The sequence below is a fragment of the Lissotriton vulgaris genome, chromosome 1_1 (genome assembly GCF_964263255.1).
Source record: "Lissotriton vulgaris chromosome 1_1, aLisVul1.2, whole genome shotgun sequence".
Lineage (NCBI taxonomy): Eukaryota > Metazoa > Chordata > Amphibia > Caudata > Salamandridae > Lissotriton > Lissotriton vulgaris.
Window position 1 is genome coordinate 851,809,962 of NC_141685.1, and position 27,756 is coordinate 851,837,717.

The 27,756-nt window shown below is 44.6% G+C and overlaps 1 protein-coding gene across 1 annotated transcript in view; it reads left to right on the plus strand.

The window, feature by feature from the left end:
- ARHGAP29 (Rho GTPase activating protein 29) overlaps positions 1–27,756 on the plus strand; it is a 393,170-nt gene that overhangs the window by 252,437 nt on the left and 112,977 nt on the right. The window contains exons 6-12 of the mRNA XM_086957877.1: positions 18,740–18,803; positions 19,789–19,926; positions 20,174–20,238; positions 20,575–20,685; positions 20,816–20,896; positions 21,075–21,263; positions 25,225–25,362. Of these exons, the coding sequence (XP_086814003.1) occupies positions 18,740–18,803; positions 19,789–19,926; positions 20,174–20,238; positions 20,575–20,685; positions 20,816–20,896; positions 21,075–21,263; positions 25,225–25,362 (786 nt within the window). The remainder of the gene's footprint in view (positions 1–18,739; positions 18,804–19,788; positions 19,927–20,173; positions 20,239–20,574; positions 20,686–20,815; positions 20,897–21,074; positions 21,264–25,224; positions 25,363–27,756) is intronic.

A 27,756-nucleotide genomic window follows, 5' to 3' on the forward strand; every position in this document is an offset into this window, starting at 1 on the left:
ACTCAGAAAGCGTTCTCTTTCTTGTTTGTTGTAAATGTGTTAATCCCTTTTTGAGCAATTAGGTTTAGAGAATAGAGATATTTGGACAATTGTTGTCCAGATGTGCTTTGATTGTCCACTTTAAAGAGGTCTAGTCAATTCCGACTGGTTGGTTATAAGCTTAGCAATATGTTGTGGTAGCCATTACAGGACTCAAAGTACATGACCCTGTGTCTTGAAAATGAATTAAAGAAATATATAGTGGAGCAGAGGGAGCACACTTTAACACAAGGGCATGTGTGTGTTGGGGGTAGGCTGTAAGTGCCCCCCCCCCCCTATTTAGCTTGACTGGTGACTTGGTTGACAACATATTGTGGCAGCCAGTACAGGACTATGTACTGGTCCCTGTTGAAATGCATTGTTGTTAAAGCCTGTTTTTGAGGGTCACAATAAAGGAGCTCATATAAAGATTGATAACTGATTTTAGTCACAATATAAATCATTTGTTGATGGTACCATACTAATTGTAGGAGTTGTGGTGTATTCTAAGGTGATTTTACCCTGTGAGAATGATGATCCTCTGCTGGGATTTGATGAACCATGTTTGAGAGAAAACTGGTTTCTCTCATGATTTTGTCATAGAGTTGATGGAAGGGTCTCCAGAAACAAAAATTAGCATATTTTCTGTAAATTCCCCCAATCTTCCACAGCCACGTTAGAGTACATATTTACGCAAGGAGTAAAATATTTATTTCAAACAGCAGCAGCCAGTCAGGTGATTCCCCAGTGTTCTACTGCAGCCTCCCTCAGTGTTCTAATGAACAACGAGAGTGCAAACATTCTTATTAATAGCAAAAATGGGGCACACCTGAAGCCATTTTGATTGAATCAATGCTGTACAACTGAAAGCATTTCCAATCAAGAATACTGCATTAAATGAAGAAATGAGGGCGCTTGATAAGAACAAAAATCTCCCATGATGACCGCCTTAGAAAAAAGATCCCAAAGGTAGACCACATATCATCCAAATGTAGTCCAGAAATGACCCAATGATACAAGTGTGCAAAATGCTTTAGTAACTCATGCAACAAATAATCAAGTGATGAATTGGACAAAAAACATAAAAATAGTAACTAGTTTTAAAGCCTTTTGTTACTATTGGAGTACTCAGGAAAAAAGTGTCCTTTAGCTTTCTAGAGCACTAGCCACTGTTTCTGAGAAAAAACCCTAAGGGCCAGATGTACGACCCACCAATTTGCGAATCGAAAATTGCAAGCTGGAAATTGGGATGTAAAACAGTTGCTCAGACACGGTTTGCGATTCCTAATGGGGTTGCAAATTTCATGCTTCATTAATATTGAGGCAGGCGCAATTTGCAGCCTCATTAGGAATGGCTAGCAGTCACAGTGGTGGTGGCCTGCTGGGGACAGCAGACCACCATATCTGTGACTGCTTTTAAATAAAGCAGTTTTTTTTAATATAGCCCGTTTTCCTTTAAGGAAAACTGGATGCATTTAAAAAAGAAAAATGAAGAGCAGGCAGTGGTCTCTGGGACCACTGCCTGCTCTTAAAAATATGTTCTAACATACTCACAAAGGGGAAGGGGTCCCCTGGGGACCTCTTCCCTTTAGCGAGTGGTTTACCACCTACTTGAAGTAGGTGGTAAACTGTGTTTTGCGGCTGCAAATGCGGTTGCAAAAAAACTGTAAATGGCAATGAGTCTCGCTATTAGGAAGGGACGCCCCTTCCTAAAAGCGGGAGTCGCGAATGCTATTTTGCGTGTCAGTGACCCGCAAAATTGCATTTGTACATGCTGATACCCTTTTTTTGCGGTCACAAACGGGAGGGTCTCCCGTTTGCGGCCGCAAAAAAGGGTCGTACATCTGGCCCTGATTTTGTTGATTTCTAAAGGAAATGTTTTTTTTTTTTTTAGTTTTAATTCCATCAAGATGACTTCAGGTGTAGCACACTTTTGTCATAAATGCACAATGTTATGCTCTAGTTTTTCATTAGAACACTGTGGGGAGGGAGGGGCAGGGGCATAGACTGACAAGTGAGGGCAGGTAGGAGGGTGTGTGGCAGAGGCAGCACAGCAGACCACGCAGGGCAGGTGAGTGGGGCAGTGGCTCAACAGCAGAACGTGATGAGGGGAGCAAGGGCAACAAGCCATCCATGCAGGACAGACTAGAGTCTGTCGCAGCACAGCTAACGATGGAGGGCAGGAGGAAGGGGCAGTGACTGCACAATGGAACATGGAGGACAGGAGGGAGGTGCAGGGGCAGCAAGGTAACTAAGTTTGGTAGGAGGCAGGGGTAGTGGCAGTGCAATAGACCATACAGGGCAGGTGAAAGGCAATGGTAGCACAAAGGAGGGCAAGTAGAAAGGGGCAGGGGCATGCACATGGGCAACAGAGGGCATGGGGTTTGGCAGGGGCCGCAAGCTGACCTCGCAGGGCAGGTTGGATGGGGCAGTTGTAAGCACAATGCACCATAGATAGACAAAGGGAGGAACTAGGGGCAAAGAGGTGGACACTGGAGGGCAGGGGGAGGGATGCAACGGCAGCAAGCTAACCACTGAGGCAGGCAGGATGGGCAGTGGCGGTACTTAAGACCTGAATGGCAGCATTGTGGGGACAAGCACATGCCATGGGCCCATGGATGGCCGGGGGACGGAGAGCAGGGGCATGGGAAACGAGCAGCCCATGCAGTGACAGTACAAGGGATATGCAGGGTAAACAGAAAGGGGGGTGGGAGGGGGAGTGGCAGCACAGTAGACCATGAAAGACTGGAGAAGGGGCAGAGGCAACTGGTGGAGGTGGACGCATAGACTTGTACAATGATGGGGGCAGGGGCAGCTGACCAGCAAGGCAGGCAGGAGGGACATTGGCAGCTCAATGTACTATGATGGGCAGACTGTAGGGAGGTCAGGGGAAGGAATAGCAAGTTCATCATGCAGAGCAGGAGGGACGGGCATTGGGAGCATAAAACACCATGAAGGGCAGGAAGGAGGTGCTAGGGTCACACGCACATGGACAACCAAGAGAAAGTGGAAGGTGGTCAGGGGTGGGGTAGCAACCTGACCATGCAGGAGAGGTTTGAGGGACAGTGTCAGCACAACAGACCATGTTTTGCTGGCAAGATGGATACTTGCAGCACAATGGTGGTGGTGGTAAGGGTGGTAAGGGAGACAGTGGCAGTGTCGACCGAGCTACTTGACGCCTGCCAGTGCTCCAAGCATAATTGAAAATTTTAACTGAGAACTGTGAAATTGTCACTTTTAAAAATCGTATTTGATAAAATTGTACTCGCTCACTTTTAAATTGGTGTTTACCTGCTGCACACTACCTCAACTACATCAGCCTGTTTTGCTGCTATCTGCACACATTTGTTGGGGGAACACTGGGTCGCGTTTTACCGGGACTACACCACTTCCGCTTTCCACATTAGCGGAGTGGTTAGCGCTCTAGCCTGCTGTTAGGAGGGGCTACTTAGGCAGCGAGGAGCCGGCCGCCGACGGTGGTAAGGGAGACAGTGGCAGTGTCGACCGAGCTACTTGACGCCTGCCAGTGCTCCAAGCATAATTGAAAATTTTAACTGAGAACTGTGAAATTGTCACTTTTAAAAATCGTATTTGATAAAATTGTACTCGCTCACTTTTAAATTGGTGTTTACCTGCTGCACACTACCTCAACTACATCAGCCTGTTTTGCTGCTATCTGCACACATTTGTTGGGGGAACACTGGGTCGCGTTTTACCGGGACTACACCACTTCCGCTTTCCACATTAGCCGAGTGGTTAGCGCTCTAGCCTGCTGTTAGGAGGGGCTACTTAGCCCTCTCATCGCCCTGAGCGCGCAGCGATCGCGCGCAGGGAAGCGCCAGTGACGCGCCTGAGACAAGCCAGAGAGAGGCCCGTCTGCGCCCGTCCGCGACAGGACGTGGCCGGGGGCCGGTAACCATGTCCGATCAATGAGCACACCGACTAAGTTACACCTCACAGGTACTACTAAATATACTGCGTAACTCCGCCAGCGACTGTTCTAACAGGTTGATAGACAATATTGAGGGTCCATTCTCCTGTCGTCACTGTAAAACTCAATTTGAGGCCCCTACGAGCATTGCACATATTTCTAATCCTCGCTCTCACATTGATCAACATGAAATAAGGCATCCATCTGACGATTCAACCAATATCAAGATTAAGACCACCAGTAAAAACATGCTTTGTAATATCAGGTCACTATCAAAACATGCCGTCGAAGTATGGGATCTGATCTCCAGTAGGGAGCCGGACCTATGCTTCTTGACAGAAACCTGGCTTAAACCCCATTTAACACCCGTTATAACACTGGGAATCCCTATAGGCTACAAAATAGCCAGGATGGATCGGCCATTGAAAATCGGTGGCGGGATAGCGATAGTACACAAGGAGGAAATCAATGTTAACATTCTGGATGAAATATGTACCCCTGAGCTAGAATTTATGATTTTTAATCTTAATTTTTCTACAAAATTTAGCAGGAAAGGAGCGTTAATATATCGCCCCCCTGGTCCATGTAAAAACACCTCTGTGACATTAATGGAAGCTCTGGCACCCTATGTATGTGATAACTCAGACTTCCTTCTCTTAGGGGACTTCAACATTCACAGTGAGGTCGTAAACCGCTCCGAAGTTAAAACCTTTATTAGTGATCTAAGCTCACTAGGTTTAAAACAGGTCAACAACGGGCCCACCCACACGGCGGGACACACGTTGGACCTAATCTTCACTAACTCTTTATCTATCGAATGCTCCCTCTCTTACCAAGTAGACTGGACAGATCACTTTGTTCTGGAATTCTCCACCCCCCCTCCCACCCCTCACACCCAAAAACATCAGACCTTACCCTGTAAAAGAAGACCCTGGCACAGATTAACTCAGGAAAACTTCTGTAAAGCATTTGGAAAGCCCACAATGAGTGGGAATGACAACATAGATAAAGCCTTACAAGAATATGAAGAAATGCTGTCACATACAATTGATAAGACCATCCCTCTGAGAACTTTTAAACCTAAACCCACTCCTAAACAGGAGATATGGTTCTCGGAAAGCCTGAGACTATCCAAACAAGCCACACGGAAGTTAGAAAAGAAATGGAGGGTCTCCCGCCTAGATAGCGACAAACATATCTACAAAGAGTCTTTGAAGGCATACCACAAAGAAATCCGATCAGCACGGAAGAGCCATATAGCCTCACAGCTTTTGGCGGCCGGCAATAACTCCAAGACTCTGTATCAGATTTTACTGACCTTCACTAAACCTACTGCCTGTGAAAGTCCGGAAGTGGCATCACAACAATTATGCGACAATATTTCCCACTTTTTCACAAATAAAATCGATGCCATTTATGACAAAATCCTACTTTCCAACTCGATACACAGTACTACAAACAACCTCATAATAAACCCTGTTAGCCCTCTCCCTTCTGAGAACTCCCTCTCTGTATTCCCCCCTATTCAGATTGAGGAAGTACTGGCGCTTACGTCCCAGATAAAGAGTGGCTCCCCCACAGACACTATCCCAGCACGCATTATGCCCACTCTAGCTAAAGCCCTAGGACCTACCATCCAGAGATTAATAAATCTCTCACTCAGTACGGGGCAGGTCCCACTTGGATGGAAAAAGGCATTGGTTAAACCTCTCAGGAAAAATACCACCATTTCCTGGAGTGAGCTTAACAATCTCAGACCAATATCCTTACTCCCCTTCTTGGGCAAAATCACAGAAAAACATGTGAATAAACATCTGTCGAGATACATTGAGTCTGCAGGAGTACTGGACCCATCGCAATCGGGCTTTAGGCCCAAACACAGTACGGAGACCGCTTTAATGTCAGTCGCAGACGATTTGCATATGTACCAGGATGGGGGGTTTTCCGTCATCCTGGTACTACTAGATCTGTCTGCGGCGTTTGACACCGTATCTCACCCCATTCTCATGACCAGGCTGGAAAACATCGGCCTAAAAGATGAAGCCCTCGAATGGGTAAGGAGTTTCCTAACCAATCGGACCCAACAGGTAATCATGGGCAATTTTCGGTCAGAGGAAGTTGAGATCACCAAGGGGGTGCCACAGGGCTCATGCTTGAGCCCAACTCTTTTCAACATATATGTGGCACCCCTGGCTAACATCTTGAGAGCATATGGATTTGTTCCTATATCCTATGCGGACGATACTCAACTCCTCTTTCCCTTTAAAACCTTAACACCCGAAGTCAGGAACTCCTTCTCCTTGGGAATGAAAGCGGTAGCACACTGGATGTCTTCCAACTTTTTACAATGCAATGTTGGAAAGACGGAAGTCATGTTGTTTGGGGGGGTAAGACAACTCTGGACTCCGGACTGGTGGCCACAAGACCTTGGCCCAGTACCAGAGCCGAAACCATCTGTAAAAAACCTGGGGGTCCGGCTGGACCAGGAACTTTCCCTCAAGCAACACGCCAACCAGGTGGTGGGATCCTGCCTCCACATAATTGGTATGCTACGCAAAATCTTCCCCCTCCTGCCAGATGCCAGCAGAAGAACATTGGTACAAGCACTAGTCATAAGCCGTCTCGACTATTGTAACGGCCTGTTGCTAGCTGCCAATGAGGGAGTCATGGCAAGACTGCAGGTAGTCCAGAATACGGCTGCCCGGCTAGTCCTAAATGCGCCCCCTCGCTCCCCTTCTAAACCCCTACTGGAAAAGCTTCATTGGCTACCCATCAGACAGAGGGCTAAATTCAAGGTATGCTGTACCATACATAAGAGTCTCAATGGTATGGGTCCGACATACCTGGCCACCAAATTTGTCCCCTACAAGCCCTCCCGCCCTCTTCGCTCGAGCGAACAAGGCCTTCTAGTAGTGCCTAGGGCAAGGAAGGCAAGACAGGGCAGTAAAGCTCTCTCAATAGCTGGACCGTCTCTTTGGAACAGCCTTCCCAATTCCTTAAGGCTTTGCACAGAATACCTTCCTTTCAGGAAGATGCTAAAGACCCTCCTTTTCAGCTCCTAGACAGCTCACGTTCTCCCGATCGCACTGTGGCAGATGTCAAAAGCGCGGGGATGCTCCCATGGGAGTCGATACCAGCGCTATACAAGCCAGTAAATAAATAAATAAAAATGGACTACGGTGGGCAAGAGGAAGGGCAGAGAGGCATGGTCTGAGATGATGGATAGCAAAAAGGAGGGGGCAAGGACAGGGGTAGAAAACGGATCATACTGAGCAGGATGGAGGGGCAGTGGCATCTGAATGGATCATGGAGGGCAGTAGAGAGGGCAGGGCACACGTGGGCAACGCGGGGCAGTGGCAGCAGAGCAGACGACATAGGGCTGGAGTGAGGTAGCAAGGGTATGGACTCTTACAGCAGAGAGAAGGCGCAGGGGCGTTGACATCAAGCTAACCACATAGGGCAAGCTGGGGGGATGGTGGCAGCACATCTGACCATGCAGAGCAGGAAGGGCGGAAAGGGCAGGGCATGGACTCAGACAACAGTAAGCAGGTGGGTAGAAGCAGCGAGTTGAGCATGAAGGGCAAGCAGGAGAGGCAGTGGCAGCACAAAAGCCAACACAGGGCAGGGGGAGGGGGTCGGGACAGACTCTGACAGCAGAGGGTCTGGAGGCAGGGGCAGCAGGCTTACCACAGAGGCAAGGCCTGCAAGGGCAGCTGCAGCAGAGTGCCGATCGAGGGCTGGAGGGAGGGGCAGGAACCCCCACATAGAAAACGAAGTGCAGAGAGGAGGTAGGCAGAAAGGGGGTTGGGGCAGCAAACTGACCACAGCAAGCAGGCCTGCATGGGCAGAGACAGCATAATGGATCCAGTAGGGCAGGAGATAAGAGCAGGGGAACGCACATGAAAAACGAAGGGCAAAAGTTGGGGGCAGGCGTAGAGCAGGATGACCACTGACGGCAGTCCGGCAAGAGCAGCACAATGGCCCACAGAGAGCAGGTGAGGAGGGGGGGAAGGGGGGGGGGGGGGGTAGGAGCGCACACACTGAGAACGGAATGCAGTGGGAAGGAGAGATGGGCAGCAAGTTGATCATGGAGGGTATGTGCCAGCTTCAACTTTTATATAAACTAGACAGTCAGTCAAAAGTACTTTATTCGGTTCATTTCAAAAACCATAAAAGTATACAAACATCAAGAATCAGGCCCATTATGTTCATTAAAAAAAAAAATACAATTTACATACCTCACATTAACATTTTTAAAATTTATATATACAAACTTCATCACAATTGATTTGAGTCATGGACTTTAAACGAAACATTAAAAAGATTAAAAAGACAGTCTCACTAAGCACACTACTTCCAAGTAAGTTTTTTGCCCAAACGCATTGCTATGGTCAAAAAGGTAGAGACTTTGAAAATTTCCCAAATGTTTAACAACTGAAGGTATAAAAGGGCTGGTTTAACCTGCCTGAATCCTTTATCTTTAATCAATGGAAGAATGAATGTTTTCCTTATTGTGGTAAAATCAGTACAAAAGAACACAAAGTGAGTAGTGTCCATAATGGAAAGGCCATCACAGGGACAAATCTCCAAATCTATAGCCTTGGTCCAGCCTTGGCGCCTGTAAGAAGGAGATGGAATTTATTTAACCTGAACTTAGTTAACAAAAATCTGTGGTTGGGGTTATTTACCACTCTCAGGTATAATTCCATCTTACCGTAGCAACTGATGCGCTCTAACAGTTGGTTTAATCAGTTCTTTATTTTCTCTTTCTAGACCCTTGATGAGCTTGTAGGTTTCCTTTGCCCACTTTAAATTCCCCTTAACTAGTTTGGTGGGCTGACTGAACAGTTCAGGACGCCCTAAGATGCCAGCCAGCTTTTTAATATAGTGCAACCATGGGATGGAATTAAAGTGGTCAAGGGCTAAACAGTCCTTCAACACCTCATGATTAAGCTCAAGGTCAGGATTCAACCACACTACAATCCATTTCAGTAATGGGGCCAGAGCTATTCGATCTGCCAAATATTCCAGCCCACATTCTTGATGGGCGATGTAGCCTGGTGTAGATTGGGGGACCGATAAAATACTCTTTAAGAATTTGTCCTCTATGCCTTGTAGCAGCCTAACATCCTTAAAACCCCATAAGTCAGCACCATACATGGCTATGGAAATACATTTGGCGTCATAAACTTTTAAAACGGCCTGCAGACGTTTCACGCCGAGTTTTCTCGCAAAGCTGAGTACGGCCAAGGTAGCCCTTGCACATACATTTCGCTTAGCAGTCAATTGGGGCATCCATGAGGAACTCTCATCGAATATAACCCCTAAATAAGGAAGACTTGAGACTTTGGACAACTCCTATCCATTACAAAACAATGCCTTCATTTTTTGCCCTTTGTGCCCACAGCCATTACATGGGATTTTAAAAAATTAACACTCAAATCTAAACCTATCATAAAATTGTAAAATGTATTTAAAAGCAGCTGCAACCCTACTGTTGTGCGTGCCAAGAGAACAGCATCATCCGCATACAATAATGCCGGGATTAAAAACTTGCCCGCCCTAGGTATATCTTTGCACGCCTCCTCTAAAACTGTGCCTAATTCATTATTATAAAGTGTAAAACGAAGGGGCGCTAAAATACACCCCTGTCTCACTCCGTTCGTGATCCCAAAGTTATCAGTGTTATTGCCTTGACGGTCATACCTAACCGTAGCAGTGAGGTCCCTATGGAGATCTGCCAGGAAGTACACAATGTGTTCGTCAATGCCTAATTTTAATAATATGGTCCACAGAGAGCAGGTGAGAGGGGGGGAGGTGCGAACACACTGAGAACGGAAGGCAGTGGGAAGGAGGGTTGGGCAGCAAGTTGATCATGGAGGGTATGTGCCAGCTTCAACTTTTATATAAACTAGACATTTAGAAGGTACAGATTTTTTTCCAGAAGTTCAATTGAAATTCTGAGACATTATACATTGTTGAATATTGTATAATCTCAAACTGTACAAATTGAGAATCACTGTAAGCGTTGTAATAGTGTACGCCATTTTGTTCTTTTCATGAATGTGTGTAAGGTATATTCATAAACCTTCATTCTCAGTGGCTAACGCAGCGAAGTGAAGCCGTTGACTTACAATTCTATGTCAAATTAGGTATTTACCCGGTGCACCTCATCAAAGTAAAAAGGCATTTACGTTTTTATAAATAACTGATTGCATTAATGTCTACTGAGACATTGTTTCTCACGCACCTGACTCCCAGTAAAAAAAGAGCACAATCTCTACTGAATGCAATTGCTTTTACAGATCTGATTTACGTCCTGTATGTTGCCAAAAGTTATACCCATTAATACAACACAGGTGGTTGAAAATGGGGTCTGGATGTAGCTCACTGATACCTTCCTACATGAAAAGCATATAGCAAATTGCCACATTCTTTGGATGATGTCATCAGTAATTTCAATGATTTTATTGTTGATGGCAGTAATTGTCATTTAACATGTCATAAGTGATTTAATATATGTGGTCATAAGCCGTGAATGTCAGAGAGCAAGTTATAGTTCGCTCACAGAAATGTAACGGCGAAATTCTGTTTTTTTTAAAAGGTTTTTTTAACTGATTTTAACACCAAACTATAACGGTACTTTAACCTTTGTGTTTTTTTCAGTGCATATATATGAATAAAATCACTTTATTGAAAGCAACTGTATTGCAGTTTGCAGTAATTTAAATATTTCAGGTCATACTTTCAAACTGTTTGAAAAATACGTCTTGGCATCCCCTTGAATTCAAGTAAAGTTTAGTATGATCCTGTTTTATTAAGTATCAAAACAAGTTAGCATACTTAATAAAAACAGCATCAATTCAGTTTCTTTTCTCAGTGTATGTAGGAGGTACGATTAAATATCGCATTTTGTACTGCATCACCAAGTACAGGTATTCAAGAAATCAATGCACTCTGAGCTACTTTTATTTAGAAGCGCCCTTAACTGGTCTTACTGATATGAGCAAGTCATCAACAACTGTAGCGTATGAATTTTTTTTCTCATATAGTGCATCTTCAGTCACTTGACTCATCCAAGCTCCTTTATTGTAGGAGATTAATCATCATAATCTATTGGTAAAAAGTGCCCCTACCTCGCTCCTGATGTTGCAAAACAATGTGTGAGCTTTGCATCTCATCAGCCCTCTTATGAAATCTGAAGGCATGTATTCCATGTTCCTTGTTGACTCCTTGGAATGTTTGCATTTAAATCTGAGACTGATATCCACACTGGAGTAATACTACAAATAAATTACTTCTGCTCATTCCTCATCTTTTTTTAATTTTTTTAAAGGTACGACAATATACTAGCAAGTATTTCCCTTTGTTCTGGTTATTTACTGGTCTCCACACAAGCGCTTTGAAGAGCATTGATAGACTTTCCAGCTGACTGGTTAGAAGGACAGCAATGGCCCATCAGGGCTTCTTTAAAAGACCCACCTGGGGCCGCACCACGTCCCATCCGCAATTCCCCCAGATAGTCACTTGCCCATCAAATGTTAATATTAACATTTGAACTTTGTCCCACTTCCCTTATTGTAGGTATTCTGCATTGCTGGTGGTTGACTACTAAAAAGCCTCTGAGGTGGTGTTGAAAAAATCCATGACAATGAGAGAATCGAAAGAGCTTATTTTCTTGTTTCCGTGGCGTGTCAGCATTGAAGAGGCTCAGAAATAGTGAGCAGTGACACTCGCATATATAGTTGTCAAACATCTGTTGTAAGCAGACAAGACCTCCATGCTGACCATAACCACAAGTGCTTGAGAAATGTGGTGCTTTATGGCCAATTCCCAAGAATGAGCAGCCTGTGCTAAATTTTGCTCTCAGCAAGAATGTCCCTCTTCGTCGAACTAGGTGCTTAATGTTGCAGACTGTATGTTTGGATCTGGTGGTTGCATCCACATCCTCTAGGTTAATTATGTGGCCAGGTGCCTTTGTCATAAGTGCTGGTTACTGGTATTTTTTTGTCATTGTAGTGATCTTAAACTGATGCATTAAAGGTGCCATATATATTTTTTTTATTGATACTTTTTCCCATGACTGTATAACACATGAGTAGCAGCATGACATTTTGGACCTGAATTGAATTACTTAGAAAGTGACATTTGTTGGTGCAAGCAATTTCATGGTAAACACATGCAGTAACTATGAATGGTTTCTCATTTAGTGCACAAGTTACTCTATTGTAGTTCAGATAGCCTTCACAGGAATTGGTGTCTAATTAGGATGAGTGGCTGGTGCGAGAACGAGATTGAGATGAGGAGAGGAGAGGTACCATGGCGTGGTTGAATCGATCTGAAGAGAGCTGTTCTGGCCAGGGAAGAAGACCCCTTTGTTGTTCTTTGTGAAGGGTGGAGACTAGCAAGAAGATCTACATCTTCAATAATTTTCTGATACATAGAAGATAATCTGACATCTAATTTGAAAGTCAGTTTAGAGATAAGGAACAGTGAACCTAAACCTTTACTTACCTGACTATCTGATCTGGCAGGTCTGTGGTAGCTGACCAGGATGAGTTCGCTTGTCAGGTATGATAGATCCTAGTATTTAGTACCTTGCATGTGAAGCAGTGTTTCTATTGGATCCCTTAATTTAAGAAAGAGAGAGCAGTTAGGAGTGAGCGGTGCATTCACCAGATGCCTGAGGTCAGGGAGTAAACTAATTCCTGTATTTTGTTCTATCTTCTGTAGCTGGGTAGTTTGTCTTATTATGGTCAAAGATAAGGGAGTAATGGTGTGCTGGCTTGGAGAGAATAAATGCATATATTGGTGACAACTGCAAACGTTCATGCGTTAAAGGCTACTTTTAAGAATTTTGTTTTTGTTTGGCAGCAAATCCAACTGGTGCTCTTTTGTAAGACTGAGTATATTTTCGCATCAATCAGTTTAATGATTACCCTGGGGTGTGGCATTTAATAAAATATCTACTTGTTCATGAGAGAGGTTGCTTCATATATATACTTGTCCTGTAACAAAACCCACTTGACCCTTTGGTGCCATGTAGTGCAGTGACAAATTGACAGCGATCTCATTATATAAGAGCTCTAATAATAGCCTCTCTGATTATGTAGGTGCTCATACCGTAGTAGGTTTTGAATACTAGCAATTCCCTTATTTTTCACCTTTCACAGATTTACATATTGGGGCTGAATGTAGCGGCAAGCAATAGTTCTCCATGGCTGGAATGACTTTGAGTCTTTGCAAACCTACTAGAATGAATTATGGATCAGCTCGTCTTGAATATTTTCTCATATAGAGAAATGTTGGAATTTTACTCCTGGCAAGGGCAGAAGTAAAACTTCTTCCAGGGATGGGGGAATAAAGGTTCGTGGAAATGTGAACTAGTTACTGCTCAACTGAATTTTGCATGATCAAAACCACAAATCCAGATAGGCTCGTGCTAAAAGGCAGTTCACAAATATTTTCTAGGAATATGAATTCTTGACCTACTTCTATACATTCTTGTGAATTCATAAATGCCGTAAATCTTCACTAATACAAGGACATAATACCTTGGAAGCACTTTAGTGACTTTGAGAATTTGTCCCCTAGTTAGGTCTAGCGTTAACCAAATCCTTTTGTTGTTAATAAAATTCTATCTTTCGGCTGGCTTCAGTGTGAGTGATACATGCAAAGTGATTTTGTTCAGTGCCAGGAACTACTGTGGCGATGTGTGGTTTTTGAGACCAAAAATATTTTTGCTTTTGTCAATGTTTGTTATAATGAGGGCCCAGCAACTCCCACAACAATAAAGTTTTACAAAAAACGTCAAAACAAGACCCACATTGATAAAACCAAAAGGCTGACCACCAATGTCATATATATTGACTTTGCCAATGCTTGTTTATTTTCATGTTTCTTATAATTTTGTTAAAACTGGTTACACTGATTTTCTATAATAAATAATTTTGGAACTACTAGTATGCATCAGCACATTTTACTGAATGATGCTTCGAAGAAATAGTACCTAAAATGTCACAGTAGTTTAGCCTAACATTTTTACAACATACAAAATAATGCAATGTATATCTATATAGTTAGAAAGGAAGTATTTTTACAAACCCTGTCAGTTGGATTAACACGGATTGCACGGTTTTCTTGTTATTTTCTTTTTGAATTATGTTGAAATTATCTTGATTGATCGTTAAAAGAACTCCCTTTTAATAATGTTGCACGTGAGCCCACTTGGACCAAAGCAGAAGTTGGTACACTACTTGGTATTACAATTGCAAAAAAAACACTTTTAGGAGCGGGATTTCTCCTATTAGATTGAACACTGAGACATTATTTATGGTCATAGACAACCTCGCACAGATGGAGAAAGTGATGTTCAAATTGATAAGACCCAATCTCAATTCTTTGAATTGTATGATTGTTGAATACTTCTTTTCTATTTAGTACCAAAGTCTTTTGATGTAATCCTCTTCTCAATGTTTATGTGGTGGCTAAAGTCTTTGTCTAGGTTATTAGACCTTTGTAAATCCTAATTTAAAATTTGGATGTTAATCTTTATTATAATTCCGGCCCTTTACTTGGTGTTTAATTCAAGGGAAGGTTTATGTGTAAACTGTTCACATTTAGCATGTTAATTTTTGTAGGGATTCTTATCCCCTTCAAAAACCACATTTTGAAGGTGGCATAAGGTTACACAGTGACAGCGAAGCTTTTAGATGAAAGTAAGACTTGGACCTTACAAAACACTGGACTGCAAGTCCCATAGTATGATGAATTGTCCTATAAGGAGATCTACAACATATAGTGGGCACCATTTGTAGGTCAAACAAGACTACTGGCTTTGACTATGAGCTTAATGTGAAGCATATTGGGGAGGTGCTCTGTGCCAGAAGAACTTAATCATTTCCATGTTAACGCCTACACAGTCCACTAATTTTGTTGGCCGTCTGTTAGCCAGACTATTTTTTTAAAGGAGAAAGCCTTATGTTAATTTCTAGGGACTGTTTTACATCTCAAACGTGCACTGAATTTTCTCACATTTGACTCCTGATATCAAAGATGCATTGTTTACAGAAAGCAGTCGGATTTGTTTGATTGCCTGGTTTTCTGTTTGTTTGCCTGTTTGCTGCCAGGGCGAACCAGCCGCCGCTGAGCCGCCCGCCCGCACCAGCCTTTCCCGCTGCTGCCTCCCTGCGGCCCCGCCCCCTGCCAGCCCATTGGCCGCCCCGCTCCCGCCACCTAGCTGACCCTCCCTCCCATCTACCTTTTTAAAGAGCCCTCACCTCCTCCTCGGGAGCGACCGCTGAGCCTTCACAGGCCTGGTCGCCCCCACGCTCCTCCTGCTGCCTGCCTGGTTTTCTGTTTGCTGCCAGGGCGACCCAGCCTCCGCTGAGCCGCCCGCCCGCACCAGCCTTTCCCGCCGCTGCCTCCCTGCGGCCCCGCCAGCCCATTTGCCGCCCGCTCCCGCCACCCAGCTGACCCTCGCTCCCGGCTACCTTCTTATGTCGCCCCCACGCACGTGCATCGTTCACGCTCAGCGGGCGCGCCGATTGTGCGCCGAAGGCAAGCCTGTCTGCGCCCGTCCGCGCCTGGACCGCGCCCAGCGACAGAAACCCTGGCCCCCGCAGAGGCCATCCCACCTGCCGGCCTTACAACGCCGCCACACTCAACGCACTCAACACCGGCTGGATCCCCGGATGCTACCGAGCCACCCCGCGTCGCACCCACGGACCCTTCTGCTGCCATTCCTGCAACTTCTCCTGCATCAGGACCTGTACCACACCCGCCAAGCTGAGCACCAGCAGCAACCACCTGAAGTGCATCATGCTCAACACCCGCTCCGTCCACAGGCACGCCGTGGAACTCTAGAACCTGCTCGACACATCACCAGACGTCTTCCTCACGGAAACCTGGATGAACGCCTCCTCAGCGCCCGACATCGCCATCCCGGACGGCTACAAGATCACCCGGAGGGACCGCGTCAACCAGACAGGAGGAGGCATCGCCATCGTCCACAAGAACACAATCCGCATCACAACCAACTCCGACGACACCCTCACTGCCGCCGAACATCTTCACTTCCAGATACACACCGACCCCAAGACCACACTCAGAGGCACCCTCATCTACAGACCCCCAGGACCTCGCACACAATTCAGCGAAGACATCGCAGACTTCATCAGCCCGCACGCCCTCCCCTCCGCTGACTACATCCTCCTAGGGGACCTCAACTTCCACCTGGAGAACAACAATGACAGCAACACCACCACCCTGCTGGACAACCTCGCCAACCTCTGACTCAAGCAGCTGGTGAACACCCCCACCCACTACGCCGGACACACGCTTGACCCCGTCTTCTCCTCCAGCAAGGACATCACCTTCAGCCACTCCACCGGACTCCACTGGACTGACCACAGCTGCGTCCACTTCAGCTTCAGAAGGACCACGACTCACCATCACCCGCAGCCGGTTCCCCGCAGGAGCTGGAACAAGATCACCTCCGACCAGCTCTCCACATCCCTGAACCAGAATCCGCCCGCCAGCTCAACGGACCCCAACCAAGCAGCCATCAACCTCATACAGTGGATCACCACCTGCGCTGACTACCTCGCACCCCTGAAAAACCATCCCAACATGCCCAGCAGCAAGAAGGCTTCCTGGTTCAACGTCGATCTCAAGAACTGCAAGAAGAACTGCCGCACCCTCGAGACAGCCTGGCGCAAAGACCCGACTACAGACCACATGACTGCCCTCAAGCACGCCACCCGCAAACACCACCAGCTGATCCACACCACCAAGAAGACCGCATTCAAGGAACGACTCGACAACAACTCACACAACAGCAAGGAACTCTTCAGCATCGTCAAAGAGCTCTCCAACCCCAGCGCCGGAACCAACGCCATCACCCCCTCGCAAGAACTCTGCGACTCACTCGACTCGTTCTTCCACAGCAAGATCGCCGACATACACAACAGCTTCGGCACACAGCCCACGCACCCAACCACCGAACCGACGCACCCCACCCCTACCCTCCGCGTCTGAACCCCGGTCAGCACCGAAGACACCGTCCGCACGATAAACACCATCCACTCCGGATCACCAACCGACCCATGCCCCCACCACGTCTTCAACAAGGCCGCCTCCGTCATCGCACCCCAACTCCAAGACGTCGTCAACTGCTCCTTCAACACTGCCACCTTCCCAGAGAGCTGGAAGCACGCCGAAATCAGCGCCCTCCTGAAGAAACCATCAGCAGACCCCACCGACCTCAAGAACTACCGCCCCATCTCGCTCCTCCCTTTTCCTGCCAAAGTCATCGAGAGACCGTCAACAAACAGCTTGCCGCCTTCCTCGAGACGAACGGATCCCTCGACGACATCCGAGCCCTGCTCGACAGCGGGGAAACAGCGGCCCTCATCCTCCTGGACCTCTCCGCAGCGTTCGACACGGTCTGCCACTGCACCCTAGTACAACGCCTCAGCAACGTCCGAATCCAAGAGAAGGCTCTGGAGTGGATCATCTCGTTCCTCGCCGGAAGAACCCAGAGAGTCCGCCTCCCCCGTTCAGATCCGAAGCCGCCAAAGTCATCTGCGGCGTACCACAAGGATCTTCACTCAGCCCCGCCCTCTTCAACATCTACATGAGCTCCCTCGCGGCCATCGCACGCCAACACAACCTCAACATCATCTCCTACGCCGACGACACTCAGCTGTTCCTCTCCCTCACCAACGACCCAGCCACCGCCAGAACCAACCTACACGAAGGGATGAAAGACGTAGCCGAGTGGATGAAGAACAGCCGCCTGAAACTCAACTCAGACAAGACGGAAGTCCTCATCCTGGGACCATCTTCCTCAGCCTGGGACGACTCCTGGTGGCCCCCTGCCCTGGGCAGCGCACCCAAACCAACGGACCACGCACGCAACCTGGGCTTCATCCTGGACTCCTCCCTCTCGATGACCAGAAAAGTCAACGCTGTCATCTTCATGCTTCAACATCCTTCGCATGCTCCGCAAGATCTTCCGATGGATCCCCACAGAAACCAGGAAGACGGTCACCCAGGCTCTCGTCACCAGCCGATTGGACTACGGAAACACCCTCTACACCGGAACCACAGCCAAACTACAGAAGAGACTTCAACGCATCCGCACGACTCATCTTGGACATCCCCCGGCACAGCAACATCTCCGGACACCTGAGAGACCTGTACTGGCTCCCCGTCAACAAGAGAATCTCATTCCGACTTCTCACCCACGCACACAAGGCTCTCCACGACCTGGGCCCCAGGTACCTCAACAACCGCCTGACCTTCTACACTCCCACCCGCCAGCTTCGTTCAACCAGCCACGCCCTCGCCGCCGTCCCACACATCCGAAGAGCCACCATGGGAGGAAGATCCTTCTCCTACCTGGCAGCCAAGACATGGAACTCCCTCCCCATCCACCTCCGTCAGACCCAAGACCACCTCTCCTTCAGAAAGCAACTCAAGACCTGGCTGTTCGAGCAGTAGCAGACCCCCCTCCCCAAGCGCCTTGAGACCCCCCGGGTGAGTAGCGCGCTATATAAATTTCTTGATGGATTGATTGATTGCAGGAGGCTTTTTGATCTTTTAGTCAGGACTTGGAATGCAAACCAGACTTGTTAGGTTTGCCAATACTTCATTATATCGCAAAGATAATCCTCTTGTCAAATGGTCTGGATGAAGGAACTAATTGAGTTATTTAGTCTTATTACATATTTTGTGTTTGTATTGCTGTATTTGCTGCATTCTCATATTTCTTTTTCTCCCTTACAGTCCTTTGAAAACATCTATGTGGAGGAATCTTCAGGATCCATACATGAAAGAGATGAGATTCAAGGTATATTATATTACCACAAGTATTTTGGTGTCTCGTTTGTGTCCTTAGATTTCACAAAGGTCCATTCAACTTGAAACGATGAGTTCAGTTGTTGGATAAATCACTAATTTTTCTGACTTTCAGGTAGGTGTGCACTGTAAAGTACACTCAAATTACTTTCCAATTTCACTATACGAATTCATCACTAATCCTTATGGGTTCGGGAGTAGCATGCTACTAGCCAAGTAAGTGCTTCAACACCCCTTTAGGGGTAACAAGCGCTATATAAATGCTAAATTTGTCCCTCTTCTATCCCTCCGCTGTCCTTCTGAATCCAAATAACTGACTAACCTATCCACCACTCAAATTACTTTCATATTTCACTATACTAACTCAACGCTAATCCTTTATGGGTTCCGGAGTAGCGTGCTACTCGCCGAAAAAGCGCTTTGACGCCTCGTCAGGGGTAGTAAGCGATATATAAATGCAATCACAATACAATTCTCCATCAATGCACCGCAGTTTACAGACCGTTTGATCATATGTGTCCACTAACCTTTCAATCGGCCATAAGCAGCGGGCACATTTTCTTAAACAGTAAAACAAACCGCACTGGAACAGGTGGTCTGTAAAGTGCAAAGGCGGACCTCCTCTCATACCCACTGGAGAAGGGAAGCAGCGAGGGGAAGGGATAGGCGAGGAGTTGTGACATTGTAACTCGTAAAGCTCTAAATTCAAGTAAACTGATTATATTTTCCTTAGCAACGTACATTCATATATTCTGTTAGTGAGTTCAGAAGCTGGCCATGCGCCTGTCCAAGAAGCAGTTTCAAGTTTTAAAATTGGAAATCCCTGTCAGACCTATTTAAAATCAAGTTTCAATTAAGAAACCGAACAGTAGATTTTTTGTTGTTATTGCTTTACCGCTTATATTCACGCTGGAGTTAAAGTACGGCCTTGCTTCCTTTCTCTTTTTCCCACAATACATATTCCGCTCTGTTTTTAGGACATCTTCGAGCGGAAGAGGTTGATAACATGCTCCTGAGAAACGACAGTGGGATTGAAGCTGCCCTATCATATGCGAAAGCATGGTCGAAGTACACCAAGGATGTGTTGGCCTGGGTGGAAAAAAGGCTGAGCTTGGGTGAGTAGCTCTGTGTGCCAACTAATTGGCTTTGACAAGGGCTAATTCCTCTAGGCCTGCTTTACAGACCGTTGGTAACGAGATTTCTAAAGAGGTAGACATTTAATCGAAGTAAGTAAAACAAATGCATGTTTGGGATATAGAAAATGTCTGATTTCTGTAGTTTATGCTTTCAAATGCATTAATGCCTTGGGAACTGAAGTTTGGTATTTGTTCTTACAGTTATTCTTTCTCCCATTCTTTTTAGAGTTAGAATGTGCCAAAAATTTTGCAAAAATCGCAGAGGCTGCCAAAGTCATTGTGGGGCCACAGGTGAGTGTGCCTGTGCAGAGTTTATCACATTGAAATTTACTGCAAGCTTTAGATAACGTTAGCACATTCCTTAATCCGAATGGAAAGATCAACTTTTATGTGGATTGTTTCCGTGGTACGTGTCCTGCAGTCTGCTTTCTCTTATCTTTGAACTTGATAAACTTGAACTTTCTTATGCCCCATTCTGTTTTCATTTAAATGATTTATTTTTCTGGCTACTCTTATGCTCTGGTAGTACAAAATCTTGTTTTTCAAGTAATGTAGCAATACCGAACTGAGTTTCAAATGCTGCAGCAAGACCATTGTGCATGATCTATTTGTGTGCTTTGAATTCAGGAGTACATGCCCTTTCAGTCTATATTCACCTCGGCGTTTCAAAATGACGTGGAAAACAGCCAACTTTTTCTGCAAACCACCGCAGCACTGCAAAGCAACAAATGTATGCAGGTAAGCCAGCTCTTCTGTGCACCCCAGCTGTGCATTGTGCTCTCCCGTGGTTGACTTGTTTGCTGCAAAACAATATTGAGCGACCTGCTGCCTCGCGAAATAAGGCATAATTTTGCATCTCTACTTGCAGCCTGTCCAAGGAAGACGGAGCGAATTGGATAAACTAAGAAAAGAAATCAAAGATCAATGGCAACGGGAGCTCAAAAAAATGGTGTGTAAGGCAATAGCGATTTCTTAGAAAATGGACCCTTTGAAGCAATTTACAAAAAACTCAGTGATGGCGTATAATTTGTAATTTTTTCCTGAGTCTTTTTTCTTCGTTCATGTAATTGACTATGGTCAGTGTCTATCTCAGTGCTTTGAAGAAGTAAATACATTTTTCCCTACAGCAAGAACTCGAGGTTGCGCTGAGGAAAGCCAAGCAGCTGAATATCCAACGGCAAGACGAGCACGACAAGGCAAGGTCCAGCACTGTTCGTGCGGAGGAGGAGCTGTTGAGCTCCAGTGCAGGACTTGTGAAAGAATCCAGCAAACAGCTCGAGAAAAGGCGGCGTCTGGAAGAGGAGGCTTTACAGAAGGTGAGCAAAGCTCTGTTTTAGAACTTTGTAAAACTGGTTTTAGCTTGCTGCAGGATAAAATGACATTCTACTGGTAGATTAAATCAGTATATTTCTTTTTGGATTAACAGTGATGACCATTACACCTTAATTTTTTTTTTTAGATCTAGCTTGACAGCACAGCTGTCTATAACCTATTGGTACCAATGCTACAAAGTGCACATCAAGTGGACTTTAGCTCCACCCCGACTGGTATTTCTCTCACCTCATGCGATTGGCTATTTGGTACAATTCCACATTTTAGTAAATGCTTTCACATGCGTTTTATATCTTCTATTTGCATTATTTACAGAACATAAACATTTTTGCCACTTCTTCCCAGCACTGACTTAGCCAGTTGGATTGGCTTTAATGTGATAACCCGCATTTGTACATGCAGTGTATGTAAACAGTATTTGTGATTATTCAGATCGGAAACAGTTTTGGGGAAAATTGCAAATAAGTTTGCCATTCAGACCTTTGTAGCAATGGGCTATAATTGCCTGGAAATATTTGTGCCACAATTGTACAGGCATTGGCAAAGCACGAGCGTGAGAACATAGGAGTCTGGGAAGAGCGAAGGAGGCAAAAATGGAACATGGAAACAAGCAACAAAGAGCTTTGGGGCTGAGAATGAGATGTGAAATTGAGCAAGAAATGAGCGAAATCAGAAAGGTCAGGAGAGGGAGAAAAAGTAAATGCACAGAGGAAAGGCATAGCCAGGTGCAACGAGGGGGAAAGGAAGGGCCATGCACTTCAATTGACTGTTAAAAGTTAATAGTTATAGAAAATGTAAAAGGAAAAAATAGACACCTATGCAAAAACCATGGTGAAGCATAAATGATCTAAATTTGGGACTAACACAAGAATAGGGATAAAGTCTATCTAATCACGAGCATGGATTTTGAATGGACAAAAAAGCCATCCAGTCATGAGCCAATTTGATTGTTAACCCAAAGCCCATTCTAAGTATATGTTTAATTATATGTATGTATGTGTATATATATATATATATATATATATCTCCAATCAAAACTGCCACAAGGTGAAGACGCCACACAGCAGAGAGTTCAATACCTTTAATGAAAGGCTGTGGCACAGCAGAGTAACAGTCTCACTCTCAAGTTTGTAGGCAGCCCAACGCGTTTCAATTGGTTTGTTGCCACAGTGGGTGCCTTTCTCCTCACTCACATAAATCCAAATTTAAGGCGTCTTCACCTTGTGGCTGTTTTGATTGGATATATATATATATATCAAAGCTCCCAATTGCATCGGCAATCCCAAGGCACTCACCAGCAGGTGCAGAATCCGCGCCGATACTCGTCGTCAAATAATCAGGCTCAAACCATTTCCGTCAAACGTATAACGCACTCCAGGGGTAAGCGGGAAGATTTTATTTCAGCCCACAAACTTGTGTAACAGATGCGTTTCGGACACAGAGTCCTTCGTCAATGTTTACATTCTTGACCGTCTGGCAGCGTAATATATACATCATTAACATGTAACTGACATTTCAAAACATCATTACTGATTTGATGGGAATCATAACGATTTCGTCACCATTAGAGATCCATTTCTTCACCACCCACATTTTATCAGATTAGTTCAACAGTATCAATTTGGCAGAGTCCATCATCAGTAACGATGTTTTGAAATGTGAATATGCATGAAATTGTTGAATTTTAATTCTCTCGCCCCAAGTCCTGCAAGGAGTGGTGAAAAGCCGATACACAGCTTTATTTTCTTTCTATTATTATCAGCCTTTTGATTTACGGTATATAATATATTATGTATTTACATCAAGATCGGTAATTGCTATAGCCACTGATATGGGTGTTGCGCGCATATATTTGCTAATCAGTTTGTGCTCTTTTCACTGACAACTGGGCAGCTCAATAGCGCTTGGGTAAAATGCCGGTGATTTGCCGATACCCAGCAATATACATATAATATGCACCGGCAATAGCGGACTTGATATGAAGAATGATATAACATCAAAATTATTGTAAAATATGTTACTTAACCTTCTCTAAGATGGCCGCTATGTTCCCATGCGCCGATATAATTGTCTGTGTCAGTTACATGTTAATGATGTATATATTACTCTGCCAGACGGTCAAGAATGTAAACATTGACGAAGGACTCTGTGTCCGAAACGCGTCTGTTACACAAGTTTGTGGGCTGAAATAAAATCTTGCTGCTTACCCCTGGAGTGCGTTATACATTTCTTGACGGAAATGGTTTGAGCCTGAATATTTGACGGCGAGTATCGGCGCAGATTCTGCACCCGCTGGTGAGTGCCTTGGGATTGGGCTACACGTGTCATGTCTGTAGCCGGTTGCAGCTACAAAATCGAAGCGCACTCCCGGAGCTTGCAATTGTAAGTCTTTTATTGCCAACACTAATTGCAAGCTCCGGGAGTGAGCTTTGATTTTGTAGCTGCACCTTGGCCACAGACATGGTGTAGGTGATTCACCTGCAGGTTAAGCGGCACCAACGGCATGAGGCGCAGTGACTGGTGGAAGCGTAAAGGAAATATACATGAAATTATTGTTGGGATTGTGTTTCCATAGAAAATGCATTTTTTGTGTTGCTAAGAGCTTTGGCACCATTTAACGATTCTCTAAGAAACGTAACAAAAAAGTGCTCTTTTTTATGTCTAGTTTGCGCCTGGAAAGTTTGGGGGTCACCCGTCAAGCGGGGTCCCAAAACATGTTTTCCCCTTTAATTTTCACATCGGAACTTTAAACACAGCTGAAGCCAAAACGGATTTACACCAAATTTGGCAGAAACCTAGAGGCAGGTCTATAATGAGTGCTTTTTGTGTTTTGGTGTAAATGCATTCATCAGTTTTTGAGCAATTAATGCTCAAAATGTTTGTATATCTATAGACGCGGAAAACCCACAGGTACCAACAGATCTCAAACTGAGATCTGATTGGCTGCCACCACCTACACTACCAGCTAAACGTTAAAACTCTGGACTCGGTCAAAAAAAAAAAAAAGACATAAGTGGGCAGCGTAGGGATACCCTGATCCCCCCCCCCCCTAGGGCCTGGTAGTAGGGCCCCTGCTGGTGGGCAATTTGGGGGGGAAAAAAGTTGCGGAGAATCCATGGCAAAAAAAATAAAATAAAAAGCACTATCTCGCGACCTTGTTTATTTTTAAGACCCTGGGTGATCCAGGTCCCGGGGGGAGCAGATGTTGGTATTTTGGGGGTGGAAGGCATGTGGCCCCCTTCCTGGACCGTTTTTGGCCCCAGGCCCCCCATTCCTTGGGGCCCAGCCACATGTAAGGGGGAGAGTGTCACTGTGAGGCCTTAAAAAGTGGTTATTCAACACGAGTCACGATACAATTGACATTTTGAATCATTGTCTCTACTTCTGTTGAATGCTTTCAAATGTTAGGTCGTGAGGCAATGGGGTTGGAACATTGGAATACGTGCAAGTTAATGACTGTAAATACTCTTAATCCTAAAATAACTTTGTCTCCTCATTATTCCACCCACCCATCATGGAGCGTGGTTTGGTGTGTTTAGAGCCTAACTGTCCAAATTTAAAACATTCTGCTTTATGCTGTGCAAACATAATCTCGCCCCTTCCAATTGCAACAATGCTACAATGCTAAGGAGTGTATATGAGTTGGCAAATCACTGGTGAATAAATTGTTACATATGAGTGAAGTCAGCACATCCTTTCTGAAGTGTGAGGTTAATCCAAAGGCTGAATGTTTTTGTTTCTCACATATACACCTTGCCTTTCTTTGTACCTTCTCACTTCAACATCTGTTATTAGGACTTGTGTACAAAACAGATCTGCATACCCTAGCGTTTTGTGTATCTGTTTCAGATAACGGCTTGGAACAAAACAAACTTGCAGCATTTTCAGAGTCTGTGTAATTCTACTATGAACAACAATGTTATTTTACTGTTTGCTTTTTTGCAGGCTGAAGAGGCCAATGAAAATTTTAAAACCCTTGTCACAGAGGTTGAAGAAAAGAGGAACGATATGGAGAACATCAAAAGTGAAGTTTTAACACAGCTCAGAGAACTGATTTATCAGTGTGATCTAACTCTTAAAGCTGTAAGATTTAAAAAAAATATTTGGCACCAAAATGTAAAACAGTTTAGCAAATCTAAAGTTATAGACATTAAATATTGATCAAAATAAGTTACCAAGCCCTGTGTAAACTGAATACAGGGGCATATGGGTCACATTTATATAGGATATCTAGCTATTTACCTTTTGCAGAGTTGTGAACACTCTACCCACATAGTCATATGGGACCCTGGGCAATATCATGTATGATAAACACACAGATTAGTCTATGGTGTCACACTTTGCATGCTGCATACATTTCGATTAGATAAAACTTGTGTCCTTCAGTGAGAACAGTATAGTGACCACCCTCTCCATATAAGCTCATCTAAGAACTATCTGAACTTGAGGTGACTCAAAATATGGGGGTTCTCTTCTATATACCAAAATCCACCCCGCAACCATAATATCTAGGCTGTGTTCCTGCCCAACCATCCCAGTCTTGCAATACTCACCATCACCACTACCCTAAATCTGCCAAGCTCCAAGTAGTCCTTTAAGACGGACTCAGTCATCCATCCTTCTGTGGTCCATAAATTCAGTTCCATCAAATTGGGTAATATTAACATCTCTGTTTTTTTATAGCAGTTAGCATGCATCACTATATGGGAAAAAAATTGTTATGTGGCACACACACAAAGTCAAGTCACAATGGATAACATCCATTCTGCCCCACGGTCCCTCAAGCATACAGCTGATCTTGAATATCATTGGTCTAACTAAAGTGAAGTCCGAAGAGGGATGGCAAGAGTCCACACTATTACTCAATCAAGCAAACGGACATCACTCATCACTTTTGCTAGAAGACCCTCAAATGCTTCTTCGCCCCCACTCATCTCCCTTCTCAAATCTTAATCACAATCTTCAACAGAACATGATACTTCATCATGACTTTCACTTTTGCCATGCATAAACATCAGTACAACATAAGGGAACTAGACAACTACAAGCACCCAGTAGCTGAGTGCTCAACCCTCTAGCCATGGACCCATTGCTGTGCGTGAACATCATTCCAACATAAGGGAACCCGAGAACGACAAACACCCAGTAGCTGAGTGCACACCCCCTCCAGCCATAGACCCAATTGCACAGACATGCTCATCACCAATAGCATACAAGACCCACCGTTCTTACTTGCATATTTTGATGGAAAATCATGCAACCAACCCCTCCTTTCCATGGGGATAAACCACAGCCTGCTGATGAGTTATTGTGATATTGAGCGTACAGATCATGAGGATGATCTGTACAAAACCAGCCATAATTAACTCTTACAAAAATGCTCGGTTTTTCCAAGATTTCAAATTCTGTAGCGTTTTAAGTCATGAGAGCATGTTTTTGCCTAAGACCAGTTGGTTTTAACTGGTGCTTTTGTAAACATTTTGTGCATATTGCTAAATGAGTTTCTACCCCAAATATTGGTGTTGATTATTTAATTGATTTCATTTTTCGACTGTTTGTCTGTTTATAGCCATGGAATATTTCAAAGCGATGTTTTTAGGTCTGGAATTAGCTTTGACATTTTTATGGAACTAAAAAAACATATATAGCCATCCTTTAGTCTGCCATTGGCCAACTTGACTGTGAGTGACAACCTTGTCCCCTTTCACAACGAGGACATCCATACAAAGTATTTCCCTTTAATACCAGAGACTACTATGACAAAGTGTGCTTTCTGAGGCCAAAACATGTTGTTCTTATAGCCAATGTTTAATTTTTATTTCGACAAGGGCCCGGCAGCAGGTTAAAGTAAAGTTTTATGAAACCAATGGCAAGACAAATCATTGACAAAGCCAAAAGGTTGGCAGCCAACACCAGACTTACTGGCTTTGTCAATGCTTATTTGCTATTGTACACATTTCTGCTGTTTGACTTTTAATAACTGAGATAAGGCCTTCAAAGGGCTTTTCTCACGTAAGCATCAGTAGTGACCTTTTCAGAGCTGCCCTTATTTTGCAGCTCATATTGAAAAGTGACAGCTATGACGAAGAATGAAGTCAAATCTACGTTCCCTGATTATTGATAAACTTTGAATCCTTATTCACTTGATATCTCGGTTTTAAAGAACATATCCCCAAACACAAGCACCAAAGGAGACAACTGGGAAACATTTACTATTAAAAACAGAGCAGGTCTTTGATTGGCTTGTGTCCTAGTCTTTTAGAAAATCTAAACACTGCATCAATCAACATCTGAAATTGCATTACTCGAACATTCAATAAAAACTTCCAATTAAAATCCACATCAAAAGGCAGGCCCAGGTACAAGAAGTGTTTTTTTTCCACATTTTGTTTCCTCCCAGCAAAAATGTCCTTGTTTTAGTTTTATTAGGAACAAATGTAGTACCCCCAGTCACTTTTTGAGTTTTTGAGATTTATT